General features: G+C 44.0%; 1 protein-coding gene across 1 annotated transcript in view; it reads left to right on the forward strand.

The window, feature by feature from the left end:
* LOC311119135 (serine incorporator 5-like) overlaps positions 1-15276 on the forward strand; it is a 40010-nt gene that overhangs the window by 23411 nt on the left and 1323 nt on the right. Inside the window, exon 2 of the mRNA XM_084193881.1 lies at positions 5292-5459. Within this exon, the coding sequence (XP_084050007.1) occupies positions 5292-5459 (168 nt within the window). The remainder of the gene's footprint in view (positions 1-5291; positions 5460-15276) is intronic.

Genomic DNA, 15276 nt, shown 5'->3' on the forward strand with positions numbered 1-15276 from the left:
CTGTTGTGAATTGGAATGGAAAGTTGGCGGCTAGTGGCGTAATTAGTGTATTTGGGAAGCCTGCAATTTGCGTAGTGGGCGTTGCAATAGGTCTAGCTGATTGAGTTGCGGCTGTCATTGAAAAACGTCTATAATATGTGTAAAGATAATGTGTCTTGAATATCATTTAAAATGTTGCATCAGCCCAAGATGGCGTAGCAGTGCGGTCGTGTTCTCTTGTGTGTCCATGTAAATAGCCATTTTTTTGTATTTTTTTTGTATTTTACGTATATTTTTCCCTATCACACTTTTCATCCTTCTACTAAATATACTTTCCTGCAACCCGCCTCACTCAATGTAGAACGGATTCTATTATTTACTCACCTTTATCTAGAATCTCCAGTTGAAACTAGCCAGCCAGCTAACTAGCTAACTAGCTACTTGCTATTAGCCACCGTTAGCGGTTTTCACCCAGAACATCGGATTTTCTTCCGGAATAACTGAATCACTGGACCTTAACATGCATTGTCCGTGGCCTGCACTACCTACCAGCAAGCTCTAGCCTGGACTATTATTGGCCAGTCTGCACTGTCTGCACAGCGTGTTATCGACCCAGAACCTATCGGATTTTCTGCCGGAATCACTGAATCAGTGGACCTTTAACACTGGATAATCGCAACTAGCTAGCTGCAACCAAATGAACGTTGTTGTTGGCTAATCAGCCTTGAGCTAGCCTTGAGTCAGGCACATCTCCCGGCTATCTACCTCTCTGTCAACCGGACAGGACCTCCTAGAGTCGACACAGAGCCCCACCGATCCATCACGACTGGTCTGCCGACGTAATCGTCTGTGGTTTCAACAGGCTTCCCGTTGCGACGACCACGCAAACGACAGCCGTGCTTCCTGATCGCTGTGCTGTGGTACCAATTCGAACTGCTCTCGGACTCACATATTGCTGTGCACTGGACCTTATGATCACTCAGCTGCACAGCTGATGCCTGCTGGACTGTTCCTTTACACAGAACCCTGTCCTGTTTATCTGTTTAGCCTCAGCCCAAACTTTATCGCTATTACCAGTTGTTGTCTTAGCTCTCTCTAATAACACCTGTGATTGCTTTATGCCTCTCTCCCATGTCAATATGCCTTGCCTATTGCTGTTCCAGTTAGTGCTTATTATACAATTTCACTGTAGAATCCCAAGTCCCTCTCAAACTGCCTCAAATAGTTCCTTTGTTCCACCCCCCATACACGCCGAGACCGGCTCAATCGGTGCCTCCAGTGATGCTATCTCTTTCATTGTTACCCAACGCTTAGGTTTACCTCCACTGTACTCATATCCTTCCATATCCTTATCTGTACATAATCCCCTGAATCTATTCTACAACGCCCGGAAATCTGGCCCCTTTATTCTCTGTACCCAACGCACTAGAAGACCAGTTCACTCCTACTGTGGTCCTCTGTAGCTCAGCTGGTAGAGCACGGCGCTTGTAACGTCAAGGTAGTGGGTTCGATCCCCGGGACCACCCATACACAAAAAATTGTATGCACGCATGACTGTAAGTCGCTTTGGATAAAAGCGTCTGCTAAATGGCATATTATTATTATTATTAAATCATCTGGGCTAGACAATCTGGACCCTTACTTTCTAAAACTAGCTGCCGAAATTGTCGCAACCCTTATTACTAGCCTGTTCAACCTCTCTTTCATAACGTCTGAGATCCCCAGAGATTGGAAAGCTGCCGCAGTCATCCCCCTCTTCAAAGAGGGTGACACTCTAGATCCAAACTGTTACAGACCTATATCCATCCTGCTCTGCCTTTCGAAAGTTTTTGAAAGCCAAGTTAACAAACAGATCACCGACCATTTCGAATCCCACCGTACCTTCTCCGCTATGCAATCCGGTTTCCGAGCTGGTCATGGGTGCACCTCAGCCACGCTCAAGGTCCTAAACGATATTATAACCGCGATCGATAATAGACAGTACTGTGCAGCCGTCTTCATCGACCTGGCCAAGGCTTTCGACTCTGTCAACCACTGCATTCTTATTGGCAGACTAAATAGCCTTGGTTTCTCAAATGACTGCCTCGCCTGGTTCACCAACTACTTCTCAGATAGAGTTCAATGTGTCAAATCGGATGGCCTGTTGTCTGGATCTATGGCAGTCTCTATGGGGGTGCCACAGGGTTCAATTCTTGGGCCGACTCTTTTCTCTGTGTATATCAATGATGTCGCTCTTGCTGCTGGTGACTCTCAGATCCACTTCTACACAGACGACACCATTTTGTATACATCTGGCCCTTCATTGGACACTGTGTTAACAAACCTCCAAACGAGCTTCAATGCCATACAACACTCCTCAGTATTCTCCAACTGCTCTTAAACACTAGTAAAACTAAATGCATACTCTTCAATCGAACGCTGCTGGCACCCACCCACCCGACTAGAATCACTACTCTCGACGGGTCTGACCTAGAGTATGTGGACAACTACAAATACCTAGGTGTCTGGTTAGACTATAAACTCTCCTTCCAGACTCACATTAAGCATCTCCAATCCAAAGTTAAATCTAGAATCGGCTTCCTATTTCGCAACAAAGCCTCCTTCACTCATGCTGCCAAACATGCCCTCGTAAAACTGACTATCCTACCGATCCTTGACTTCGGCGATGTCATTTACAAAATAGCCTCCAACACTCTACTCAGCAAATTGGATGTAGTCTATCACAGTGCCATCCGTTTTGTCACCAAAGCCCCATATACTACCCACCACTGTGACCTGTACGCTCTTGTTGGCTGGTCCTCACTACATATTCATCGCCAAACCCACTGGCTCCAGGCCATCTATAAATCACTGCCCGCCCGTAGTATGCGCTCCAGCAGGTATATCTCACTGGTCATCCCCAAAGCCAACACCTCCTTAGGCCGCCATTCCTTCCAGTTCTCTGCTGCCAATGACTGGAACGAATTGCAAAAATCTCTGAAGCTGGAGACTCTTATCTCCCTCACTAACTTTAAGCATCAGTTGTCAGAGCACCTTACCGATCACTGCACCTGTACACAGCCCATCTAAAATTAGCCCACCCAACTACCTCATCCCCATATTGTTATTTATTTTGCTCATTTGCACCCCAGTATCTCTATTTGCACATCATCTATCATTCCAGTATTAATACTAATTGTAATTATTTTGCACTATGGCCTATTTATTGCCTTACCTCCAACTCTGTGTTGTTGTTTTTATCGCACTGCTTTGCTTTATTTTGGCCAGGTCGCAGTTGTAAATGAGAACTTGTTTTCATCTGGCTTACCTGGTTAAATAAAGGTTAAATAAAAAAATAGATATGAAGATATGGTGTGTGTCGCTCCAGAATGTATGCAGATGTAGGAAAGTGCCCATTTTGTCAATGTCTTATTTCTGATTTTCTTAACTCACCATGTACACCACACATGCTCTCTTAGGAATGTAAACTAATTCAATTTTTTTAACATCCCATTGCGAATGATAGTTCCTCAGTATTTGAAAATTCTTTCCAATACTCTCTCGATTATCACCAAACCAAGGTGTGAAAGAGCAAAATATCATGATCTGAAGATCCCATATATCCAGTGTAAACGTCATTAAAAAAAACAGCTTTCTGTCCCGAGCTCACTGGCGCAGGAAACTTTGAGGGCCCGGAATAGGCTAGTTTATACAATGTTGCAAGTTTGTTAGCGACAGTTTCGGGCCGGACCCTGTGATGATTTGATACAATGTTGAACTTTACTAACATTAGCTCAAGTCAAGACAGATCGATAGGGAGGCAGACAGGCGGAGAAGAGAGATGAATGTGATTGAAAGAACCAGAATTTCCATAAGGATATTTTCTACTGTTTTTATTTGTCGGATTTAGGTCTATGTATTTTACTTAGTTGATGATGGAAGTTATAAGCCTACTGCTGCATTGGCCTATAAGCTATCTCTGAGTTCTATGTTCTAATTTCTTTAGCCGCCAATGAATCACAGTGTATCAATGTGTCCATATCACAGAGGCTAGGGCTCTCGCCATAGTTGAATTTTAACGTTTCGATTTTTATCATTTTACTTCCGATTTTGATGGTTAACCACGTGACAATGATTTTGAGAAACAAAAACGTTATTATTGAAATGAAACTGTTCCACAAAAATGTGCATATAGAAATAATCATAACTGGCACGCAGATCGGTAGAAATTGTAGGATAAATTGTAAGCTTCCCTAAACTTGAAACTAATGAGCTGCCTATGGTCTTTACTATTATACCCATTTAAAAAATTGTAAACGCACAAGCGCATGCACACATAGGAGGTCCCGTGAAAAGACGGACCCTGCTATGGAAATCAAATGCCGGTCCAACTGATTCGTTCTGGCGCCGATGTCTGTACTCAACCAAGACTTTTACGTTTTTAAATACCTGGTTTGCATACCCATTCTTGCCTTAGCATTTACTGGTAGACATCATAACTTGGAACATCTTTCCTACCGCTTTCCTATCCCTACTGCTGTTGGTCTTCGCTCCACACAACAACCAGCTGTTTGAGAGCTGCGCGCTCTCTCTGCCCAACATATTATCTATAGGCTATATGTGTGCAGCGCGCGTGTGATAAATAATCGACATAACAAACGAACAGCTTCGGGAATCCATCTGTTTTTTAATCAATTATATAGCCTAGATTAAAACCCCAAACTGCCAATTGACGGGGATGATCGACTGGCCCGGATGGTTTCCAAAACCTCCCTGTATGTCGAGCCCTGACACACACAGACGGGCATTCCTGTGCCATTGTTGCCTCTTCAGAAAGTTGGTTTATTTTTGGTCAATTGCACATTACCGTTTGAATAAACCATGATTATAAAAATAAACCCGGGTAAAACATTTTTCACTGGCACCCTAGGATCAATTATAAATGTGTGTTGCACTGCCAAGTCAAACAGTCACGAATGCGACTGCAGTATCAAACCCTGTTGTGCTCTGTACTCTACCAGCCAGGGTTCTGCTGAAGCTGCTGCTGCTCTTAACCCTGTTGCCAGCCGGGCTTCCCTTCTCTCTCTCTTTCTGTGCATTTCCCTCTTTGAGTTGTAAGCAGCAGTTACAGGGTCTGATTAAGTTTTATAGGGATGGTTTCCCCCTACACAGATTAAGCCTAGTGCTGGACTAAAAAGTTAATCTCCTTTGAAAATGCTTTTTAATCCAGGACTAGGCATAATCTGTGTCCGGGATACCGCCCCATAATGTTATTGAGCATGTATAATGACATTATACTGTATCAATGCCTCTCCTCCTCTCTCCTGGTGTAGCTGGCGTGCTGCTGTGGCTCGGCAGCCTGCTCCTGTTGTTGTGGCTGCTGTCCTAAAATCAAGCAGTCCACATCAACACGCTTCATGTACGCCCTCTACTTCCTCCTCGTCACCGTCATCTGTGTCGTCATGATGTCACCCACCGTGGAGCAAGAGATGAGGGACCACGTGAGTACACGGACGATCGCATGTAGACACCCACACACGCACGCACGCACACACACACACACACACACACACACGCTCTGCTCTACATGCACACACACAAGAAACATGCTCACACCACATACACGTTCGGCCCTAAATGTCTGGTCCTGTCTCATATCCAGCCTTGATGCTGTTTTAGACACAGAGACCCAGTAGAGCTCTAGAATAGTTTTGGAAGCTCTAAACTCCACATAAACCCTGTAATAAAGCCTTCCCTGGCAGAGCAGAGTGGAGCAGAGCTATGGAAAAGGCTGCTGTGTGTCATTTCCTGTGTGTGTAATTGTACGGTAGTTAGGATGGCCTAGTTTAGTGCAGGCTGCCACGGGGGCTAACACAGACTTTAACTACAGCCTCCCTCAGTGTGCTCTGATGTCCTGCTGCCAGTTCACTCCAAACTACAAGAGAAACGTGGCACAGTGCAGTAAACCCCACAGTTCAGTTACTACACCCTAGCTCAGTTATTCCAGATATATTTCCATGTACTGTATGCTACATCTAGTTATCAGACTGTACTCTACCATGATAATGCTTCATTCCCTGTCGCCCTAGCTCAGTTAGTACAGAGTGCTCCAGTCTCCACATGGGCAGGTCAAGGCCACACGTGTGTGGCTGTGTGGTGGTTATTATTTACAGAGGGAGGTTAGGGACTAGGGAGCTGAGTGAAAGAGGGAAAGCCACGGTGCTATTCAGTGTTTTCTGGGTTTGTGCTGCTCTTTCTTCAGTATTATGGTGTTCTGTCTTTGCTATGAGAAAAGCTGTCACTACACAAATGGCTTTACTACCCCAGGCTGATCAACTCTGTAAGCCAGTTGTTATTGTGGAAAACACAAGTCTTAGCAGCTCTCTGTTCAGGAGCTGTAGTAGGGCCAGGAGCTGTAGTAGGGAGGAGCTGTAGTAGGGCCAGGAGCTGTAGTAGGGAGGAGCTGTAGTAGGGCCAGGATCTGTAGTAGGGCCAGGAGCTGTAGTAGGGCCAGGAGCTGTAGTAGGGCCAGGAGCTGTAGTAGGGCCAGGAGCTGTAGTAGGGCCAGGAGCTGTAGTAGGGAGGAGCTGTAGTAGGGCCAGGAGCTGTAGTAGGGCCAGGAGCTGTAGTAGGGCCAGGAGCTGTAGTAGGGCCAGGAGCTGTAGTAGGGCCAGGAGCTGTAGTAGGGCCAGGAGCTGTAGTAGGGTCAGGAGCTGTAGTAGGGCCAGGAGCTGTAGTAGGGCCAGGAGCTGTAGTAGGGCCAGGAGCTGTAGTAGGGCCAGGAGCTGTAGTAGGGCCAGGAGCTGTAGTAGGGCCAGGAGCTGTAGTAGGGCCAGGAGCTGTAGTAGGGCCAGGAGCTGTAGTAGGGTCAGGAGCTGTAGTAGGGCCAGGAGCTGTAGTAGGGCCAGGAGCTGTAGTAGGGAGGAGCTGTAGTAGGGCCAGGAGCTGTAGTAGGGCCAGGAGCTGTAGTAGGGTCAGGAGCTGTAGTAGGGCCAGGAGCTGTAGTAGGGTCAGGAGCTGTAGTAGGGCCAGGAGCTGTAGTAGGGCCAGGAGCTGTAGTAGGGTCAGGAGCTGTAGTAGGGCCAGGAGCTGTAGTAGGGCCAGGAGCTGTAGTAGGGCAGGAGCTGTAGTAGGGCCAGGAGCTGTAGTAGGGCCAGGAGCTGTAGTAGGGCCAGGAGCTGTAGTAGGGCCAGGAGCTGTAGTAGGGTCAGGAGCTGTAGTAGGGCCAGGAGCTGTAGTAGGGCCAGGAGCTGTAGTAGGGCCAGGAGCTTTAGTAGGGTCAGGAGCTGTAGTAGGGTCAGGAGCTGTAGTAGGGCCAGGAGCTGTAGTAGGGAGGAGCTGTAGTAGGGCCAGGAGCTGTAGTAGGGTCAGGAGCTGTAGTAGGGCCAGGAGCTGTAGTAGGGCCAGGAGCTGTAGTAGGGCCAGGAGCTGTAGTAGGGCCAGGAGCTGTAGTAGGGCCAGGAGCTGTAGTAGGGCCAGGAGCTGTAGTAGGGCCAGGAGCTGTAGTAGGGTCAGGAGCTGTAGTAGGGTCAGGAGCTGTAGTAGGGTCAGGAGCTGTAGTAGGGTCAGGAGCTGTAGTAGGGCCAGGAGCTGTAGTAGGGCCAGGAGTTGTAGTAGGGTCAGGAGCTGTAGTAGGGCCAGGAGCTGTAGTAGGGGGTTTCCCTTCTGGATGAGATTCCCTCTAAAATGAGCCTAGTCCTTCATGAGCTAATGATGTTATCTTTCTCTGTCTCTCCCATGGTGATGTTATTATGTCTCATTGTAACAGAATACTATTACAGCACTTTTGTAAGTGTCGTCTGGCTTGGTCACCTGGCCTGAGTAAATAAGAGATTGTCTGTAGAGAGTGCAACAGTGACACACAAAATCAACATGATTTTGGCTGAAAACTATAACCAGCTTTAGTTCTGGGAAATAACACAGATTGTTTATCATATTAACTATTAGATTTTATTGGGATCCCCGTTAGCCGACGCCAACATTTTAAAACATGAACATAGACATTACAGACTTACACGCATACATACATTACTACATATCTGTACATATGTAACTAGGTCAGATAGGGGAGGGGCGTTGTTTTGTGAGGTATTGTTTTATTGTTTTTTAAAAGCTAATTTTGCTGTTTGCTTGAGTAATTTGAGATGGAAGGGAATTAATGTGATCATGGCTCTATATAACACTGTGTGTTGCCTTGAGGGGATAATAATTATCATATTATAAGACCAAAGATAGGGCAGACTTTTCTTCTCCCTAATGTATTTCCAAGTAGAATACAGCTGTCAAAAGACTGTCTCTCTCTCTCTCTCTCTCTCTCTCTCTCTCTCTCCTCTCTCTCTCTCTCTCTCTCTCTCTCTCTCTCTCTCTCTCTCTCTCTCTCTCTCTCTAACTGTCTCTCTCTCTCTCTCTCTCTCTCTCTCTCTCTCTCTCTCTCTAACTCTCTCTCTCTCTCTCTCTTTCTCTCTCTAACTCTCTCTCTCTCTCTCTCTCTCTCTCTCTAACTCTCTCTCACTCTCTCTCGCTCTCTCTCTCTCTCTCTATCTCTCTCTCTCTCTCTCTCTCTCTCTCTCTCTCTCTCTCTCCATGTCTCTCTCTCTATGTCTCTCTATGTCTCTCTATGTCTCTCTCTCTCTATGTCTCTCCGCTCTCTCTCTCTAACTCTCTCTCACTCTCTCTCGCTCTCTCTCTCCATGTCTCTCTCTCTATGTCTCTCTATGTCTCTCTCTCTGTCTCTCTCTCTCTATGTCTCTCTCGCTCTCTCTCTCTCTCTCTCTCTCTCTCTCTCTAACTCTCTCTCTCACTCTCTCTCTCTCTCTCTCTCTCTCTCTCTCTCTCTCTCCATGTCTCTCTCTCTATGTCTCTCTATGTCTCTCTCTCTGTCTCTCTCTCTATGTCTCTCTCTCTCTCTCCCTCTCTATGTCTCTCTCTCTATGTCTCTCTCTCTATGTCTCTCTCTCTATGTCTCTCTCTATGTCTCTCTCTCTATGTCTCTCTCTATGTCTCTCTCTCTATGTCTTTCTCTGTCTCTCTCGCTCTCTCTCTCTCTTCTCTCTCTCTCTCTCTCTCTCTCTCTCTCTCTCTCTCTCTCTCTCTCTCTCTCTCTCTGTATAGAGCATACCCCCTGCTTTGTAGATTTTGTTATTTTGTCGGTGTTTATATAATAAACGACTATGTATGCATACCACGCTGCACCTTGGTCCAATCCTTTACTCAACGAACGTGACAGAGGGTCCCAGAGATAAAATATAGCGTTTAAAAAATCCATTTTTATATCCTAACACGATCCATTATGCACACCTCGATTTAGTAAACAAAGTTTTCTGCAAATTTTGAAAGTACAATATGGCTGCTAATACTGGAAAAGCTAAATCAAAGTCCAGGTATACAGATTTTGATGAGATTATATTAGAAATGTCCGGAAAGTGTCACAGAACCAGTAGATGACTTAGTGAATATAGTTTAGACTCAATAGCTGAAGATATGTTTTTGGAAGGAGAGGACGCCACTTTAAACTGGTAAGTGAAAAACGTTTTTTCTACTCCTGCTAATGCAGTTGTTTTAATGGTTGCATATTATTCATTTGAGATATTTTTAGATATTTTTTATTTGATTGCTATATACAGTTGAAGTTGGAAGTTTACATACACTTAGGTTGGAGTCATTAAAACTCGTTTTTCAACCACTCCACAAATTTCTTGTTAACAAACTATAGTTTTGCAAGTTGGTTAGGACATCTACTTTGTTCATGACACACGTAATTTTTCAAACAATTGTTTACAGACAGATTATTTCACTTATAATTCACTGTATCACAATTCCAGTGGGTCAGAAGTTACATACACTAAGTTGATGTGCCTTTAAACAGCTTGGAAAATTCCAGAAAATGATGTCATGGCTTTAGAAGCTTCTGATAGGCTATTGACATCATTTGAGTCAATTGGAGGTGTACCTGTGGATGTATTTCAAGCCTACCTCAAACTCAGTGCCTCTTTGCTTGACATCATGGGAAATGAAAAGAAATCAGCCAAGACCACAGAAAAAATTGTAGACCTCCACAAGTCTGGTTCATCCTTGGGAGCAATTTCCAAACGCCTGAAGGTACCACGTTCATCTGTACCACGTTCATCTGTACGCAAGTATAAACACCATGGGACCACGCAGCCGTCATACCGCTCAGGAAGGAGATGCGTTCTGTCTCCTAGAGATGAACGTACTTTGGTGTGAAAAGTGAAACTCAATCCCAGAACAACAGCAAGGACCTTGTGAAGATGCTGGAGGAAACAGGTACAAAAGTATCTATATCCACAGTAAAACGAGTCCTATATCGACATAACCTGAAAGGGCCGCTCAGCAAAGAAGAACCACTGCTCCAAAACCGCCATAAAAAGCCAGACTACGGTTTGCAACTGCACATGGGGGACAAAGATCGTACTTTTTGGAGAAATGTCCTCTGGTCTGATTAAACAAAAATAGAACTGTTTGGCCATAATGACCATCGTTATGTTTGGAGGAAAAAGGGGAAGGCTTGCAAGCCGAAGAACACCATCCCAACCGTGAAGCACGGGGGTGGCAGCATCATGTCAAGACATCAGTCAGGAAGTTAAAGCTTGGTCGCAAATGGGTCTTCCAAATGGACAATGACCCCAAGCATACTTCCAAAGTTGTGGGTAGAAAATTTGTGGGCAGAACTGAAAAAGCGTGTGCGAGCAAGGAGGCCTACAAACCTGACTCAGTTACACCAGCTCTGTCAGGAGGAATGGGCCAAAATTCCCCCAACTTATTGTGGGAAGCTTGTGGAAGGCTACCCGAAACGTTTGACCCAAGTTAAACAATTTGAAGGCAATGCTACCAAATACTAATTGAGTGTATGTAAACTTCTGACCCACTGGGAATGTGACTAAATAAATAAAAGCTGAAATAAATAATTCTCTCTACTATTATTCTGACATTTCACATTCTTAAAATAAAGTGGTGATCCTAACTGACCTAAGACAGGGAATTTTTACTAGGATTAAATGTCAGGAATTGTGAAAAACTGAGTTTAAATGTATTTGGCTAAGGTGTATGTAAACTTCCGACTTCAACTGTATATACACTACCAGTCAAAAGTTTGGACACACCTTCTCATTCAAGGGTTTTTCTTTATTTTTTTTATTTTTTTTACATTGTTCAATAATAGTGAAGACATCAAAACTATTTTACATTTACATTTTCGTCATTGAGCAGACGCTCTTATCCAGAGCAAATTACAAATTGGTGCATTCACCTTATGATAGCCAGAAGGACAACCACTTTACAATATTTTTCAAATACTTATGTCATGCAATAAAATGCAAATGAATTACTTAAAAATCATACAATGTGATTTTCTGGATTTTTGTTTTAGATTCCGTCTCTCACAGTTGAAGTGTACCTATGATAAAAATTACAGACCTCTACATGCTTTGTAAGTAGGAAAACCTGCAAAATCGGCAGTGTATCAAATACTTGTTCTCCCCACTGTATACACTACTGTTCAAAAGTTTGGAGTCACTTAGAAATGTCCTTGTTTTCGAAAGAAAAGCTATTTTTATGTCCATTAAAATAATAGGAAATTGATCAGAAATACAGTGTAGACATTGTTAATGTTGTAAATGGCTATTGTAGCTGGAAACGGCTGAATTTTAATGGAATATCTACATAGGCGTACAGAGGCCCATTATCAGCAACCATCAGTCCTGTGTTCCAATGGCACGTTGTGTTTGCTAATCCAAGTTTATCATTTTGAAATGCTAATTTATCATTAGAAAAAACTGTTGTGCTGATTAAAGAAGCAATACAACTGACCTTCTTGAGACTAGTTGAGTATCTGGAGCATCAGCAATTGTGGGTTCGATTACAGGCTGAAAATGGCCAGAAACAAATAACTTTCTTCTGAAACTCGTCAGTCTATTCTTGTTCTGAGAAATGAAGGCTATTCTATGCGAGAAATTGTCAAGAAACTGAAGATCTCGTACAACGCTGTGTACTACTCCCTTCACAGAACAGCGCAAACTGTCTCTAACCAGAATAGAAAGAGGAGTGGGAGGCCCCGGTGCACAACTGAGCAAGAGGACAAATACATTAGAGTGTCTAGTTTGAGAAACAGGCGCCTCACAGGTCCTCAACTGGCAGCTTCATTAAATAGTACCCGCAAATCACCAGTCTCAATGTCAACAGTGAAGACGCGACTCCGGGATGCTGACCTTCTAGGCAGAGTTGCAAAGAAAAAGCCATATCTCAGACTGCCCATCTTAATATTTTATTTTTATTGGCCAGTCTGAGATATGGCTTTTTTCTTTGCAACTCTGCCTAGAAGGTCAGCATCCCGGAGTCGCGTCTTCACTGTTGACGTTGAGACTGGTGTTTTGCGGGTACTATTTAATGAAGCTGCCAGTTGAGGACCTGTGAGGGGTCTGTTTGTCAAACTAGACACTCTAATGTATTTAGAGCTCCCAGTCTGAGCTTGTTTTTCCCAGTTGTCCTGAACTCACTGAAGTCTGAGATTTCGCAGTTCCAAGTTTCCAGTTGTTTTGAAGTCATGTGAATGTCATGTTAATGTTTATCCTTTTAAGCTTGGAAAAGATACCCTTAAACCCAGACTTGGACCACACACACACTCCACTGAATAGCAGGCTAGTGATTGCTTTGCAGCGCTTGCAGTTGATTACTGATTCCTTCCACTGATTCCTTCCAAACCACTCATTGTTGAATTTGCGATTTCCAACTTGTTGTGTAATGTTTATGTCCAATGGCCGATGAGCATCGATACGTTTTATCTATAATTTCTCTTCATATGACAAGGATTGAAAAGGATTTGCCAGTAGATTGTCGACATGATTCATGATGATGACTGCTTTTCTAACTTGCTAACTAAGATTTTGAAAGTATGATGTTGACATGATCAGTCCAATCAAAGCTATGGTAGATATAATGTGATTTGACGTCATGTTATCTGTGGCCAATGACCTTGAGCCTTTTTGGATGGGAACTTCTGATGTAACTCTATGGCAGCACCCAAGGGGCATGAATTTTCGAGCTCTCCCCGTAGATTTGTCCCCATGAGTGACAGAACACTGAGCCAATCACGGCGCAACTAGAGAACATTACCAACCCCTACGTTTGCAAACTGATATGTGACACGTATTAATGCCAAAATAACATGCAAATCAGGCAACAAAAATGGGTGGGGCTCAAAACCTGAATGACGGATCGCCACTGGAACACACACATAGTCACACACACAGCGCAGTGGGCAGTGTAAAGGCTGAGAACACAGTCGTTGTGTGTGTGTGTGTGTGTGAGAGAGTGTTGGTCTTTTCTCAGTAGATTTACAGCAGTGAGAGTCCTTCTCCTCCTAATCTAACCTCTATGGACATTGTAATCTGCTCCTTCACACCACACAACGACTACAAAAACAGCCTGTTGGATTACTGCCAAGCCAACTGCTCTGTATCCTACTACGCTTACAGTGGCTGTGGCGCTGAACTATGACAGCTCTATCCAGTGACTGCCTGACTATGGTACAGTCATGCTGGGGGTTTCAGACTCAACCAATAATCTACGAAGTGGAACAGTCTGTTGCCCTGATTGACGTAGACTGAAGGATTTTTGAGGTTTTTGTTAGTTTGTTTTTATAGAGCAGTAGCACTTAGTACTTGTGTACCAGTACACCGCTACAGAGGTTTAACCACACTGGTTTAAAACACTTTTATAGAGACTCCCTCCTCCCAGCATTGAAGCAGCTCTTTTTATTTCCTATAGACATTACTCAAGTGACTCTTGTTTTGGTTTTCTAACTCTCATCCACTTTCTATAGGCATACTCCTTCCCTCTCGCTCTCTCTCTCTCTCTCTCTCTCTCTCTCTCTCTCTCTCTCTCTCTCTCTCTCTCTCTCTCTTTCTCTCTCTCTGTTTCATTTGTTGTCTCTGCTGAGAGCAGGCTGGTAATTGATTCATCCATGTCTTTGTTTGTTGTGGCTGACAGCCTCAGTAACAGGCCGGAAAGAAAGAGGGAAGAAAGAGGGGTTGGTGTCACTGCCTGTTCCTTTTGCTGCTCCATTAGAAGTGTGACGCTCAGCATGTAACCTATTAGGTCTAAACTGTCTGAAGCCTATTCGCTGAGGGTGCAATGCTTCCTCTAGAGCAGAGGTGTCAAACATACAGCCCAGCCCACGAGCCCATTCAAAAAAATATATAGTTTTAGAATATTTTTTTGGGGGGGGGTGGACGATCTCAATTACATTTTAGTCATTTAGCAGACGCTCTTATCCAGAGCAATTATGGTTAAGTGCCTTGCTCAAGGGCACATCGACAGATTTTTCACCTAGTCGGCTCAGGGATTAGAACCAGCAACCTTTCGGTTACTGGCACAATGCTCTTAACCACTAAGCTACCTGCCACCCACTCAATCAACATTAAAATGACTGAAACAAACTGAAACTGTGTAGAAATGATAATGGACCTACATTTATAGTCTCCTCACTCTGTCCAGCTTGATACCAGTCTTCTATAGTCTCTTTACTCTGTCCAGCTTGCTTACAGTCATCTATAGTCTCTTTACTCTGTCCAGCTTGATAACAGTCATCTATAGTCTCTTTACTCTGTCCAGCTTGATAACAGTCATCTATAGTCTCTTTACTCTGTCCAGCTTGATAACAGTCATCTATAGTCTCTTTACTCTGTCCAGCTTGATAACAGTCATCTATAGTCTCTTTACTCTGTCCAGCTTGCTTACAGTCATCTATAGTCTCTTTACTCTGTCCAGCTTGATAACAGTCATCTATAGTCTCTTTACTCTGTCCAGCTTGCTTACAGTCATCTATAGTCTCTTTACTCTGTCCAGCTTGCTTACAGTCATCTATAGTCTCTTTACTCTGTCCAGCTTGCTTACAGTCATCTATAGTCTCTTTACTCTGTCCAGCTTGCTAACAGTCATCGAAACAAAATCTAGACAGTCAGGGAGCATAGAAAATTCCAAATGCTATGGATAGAGGACTCCTTTCTGCACAAATTTTCGCAAGAAAATATAACACATTTTAAATGCAGGCCCTCCGGACCTCGGTGAAGACCGAATGCCGTCTGTGGGGCAAAATAAGTTTGACACCCCTGGTGTAGAAGCATACAGGAGCACATCTCACATTGGGGACTCACCACTAGACCCTGAAGATAAAACACTTCATTCACAATGCTGCTAAACTGGAATTAAACACAGACATATAACTAACTAAACACACACATGCTGTAATTTGTACGGCTCCATTCCGCCATATCAGTGATATTACAGTACCTAGTGGTTAAC

Source organism: Coregonus lavaretus, assembly GCF_964263955.1.
Source record: "Coregonus lavaretus genome assembly, contig: HAP1_SCAFFOLD_1971, whole genome shotgun sequence".
Taxonomy (NCBI): domain Eukaryota; kingdom Metazoa; phylum Chordata; class Actinopteri; order Salmoniformes; family Salmonidae; genus Coregonus; species Coregonus lavaretus.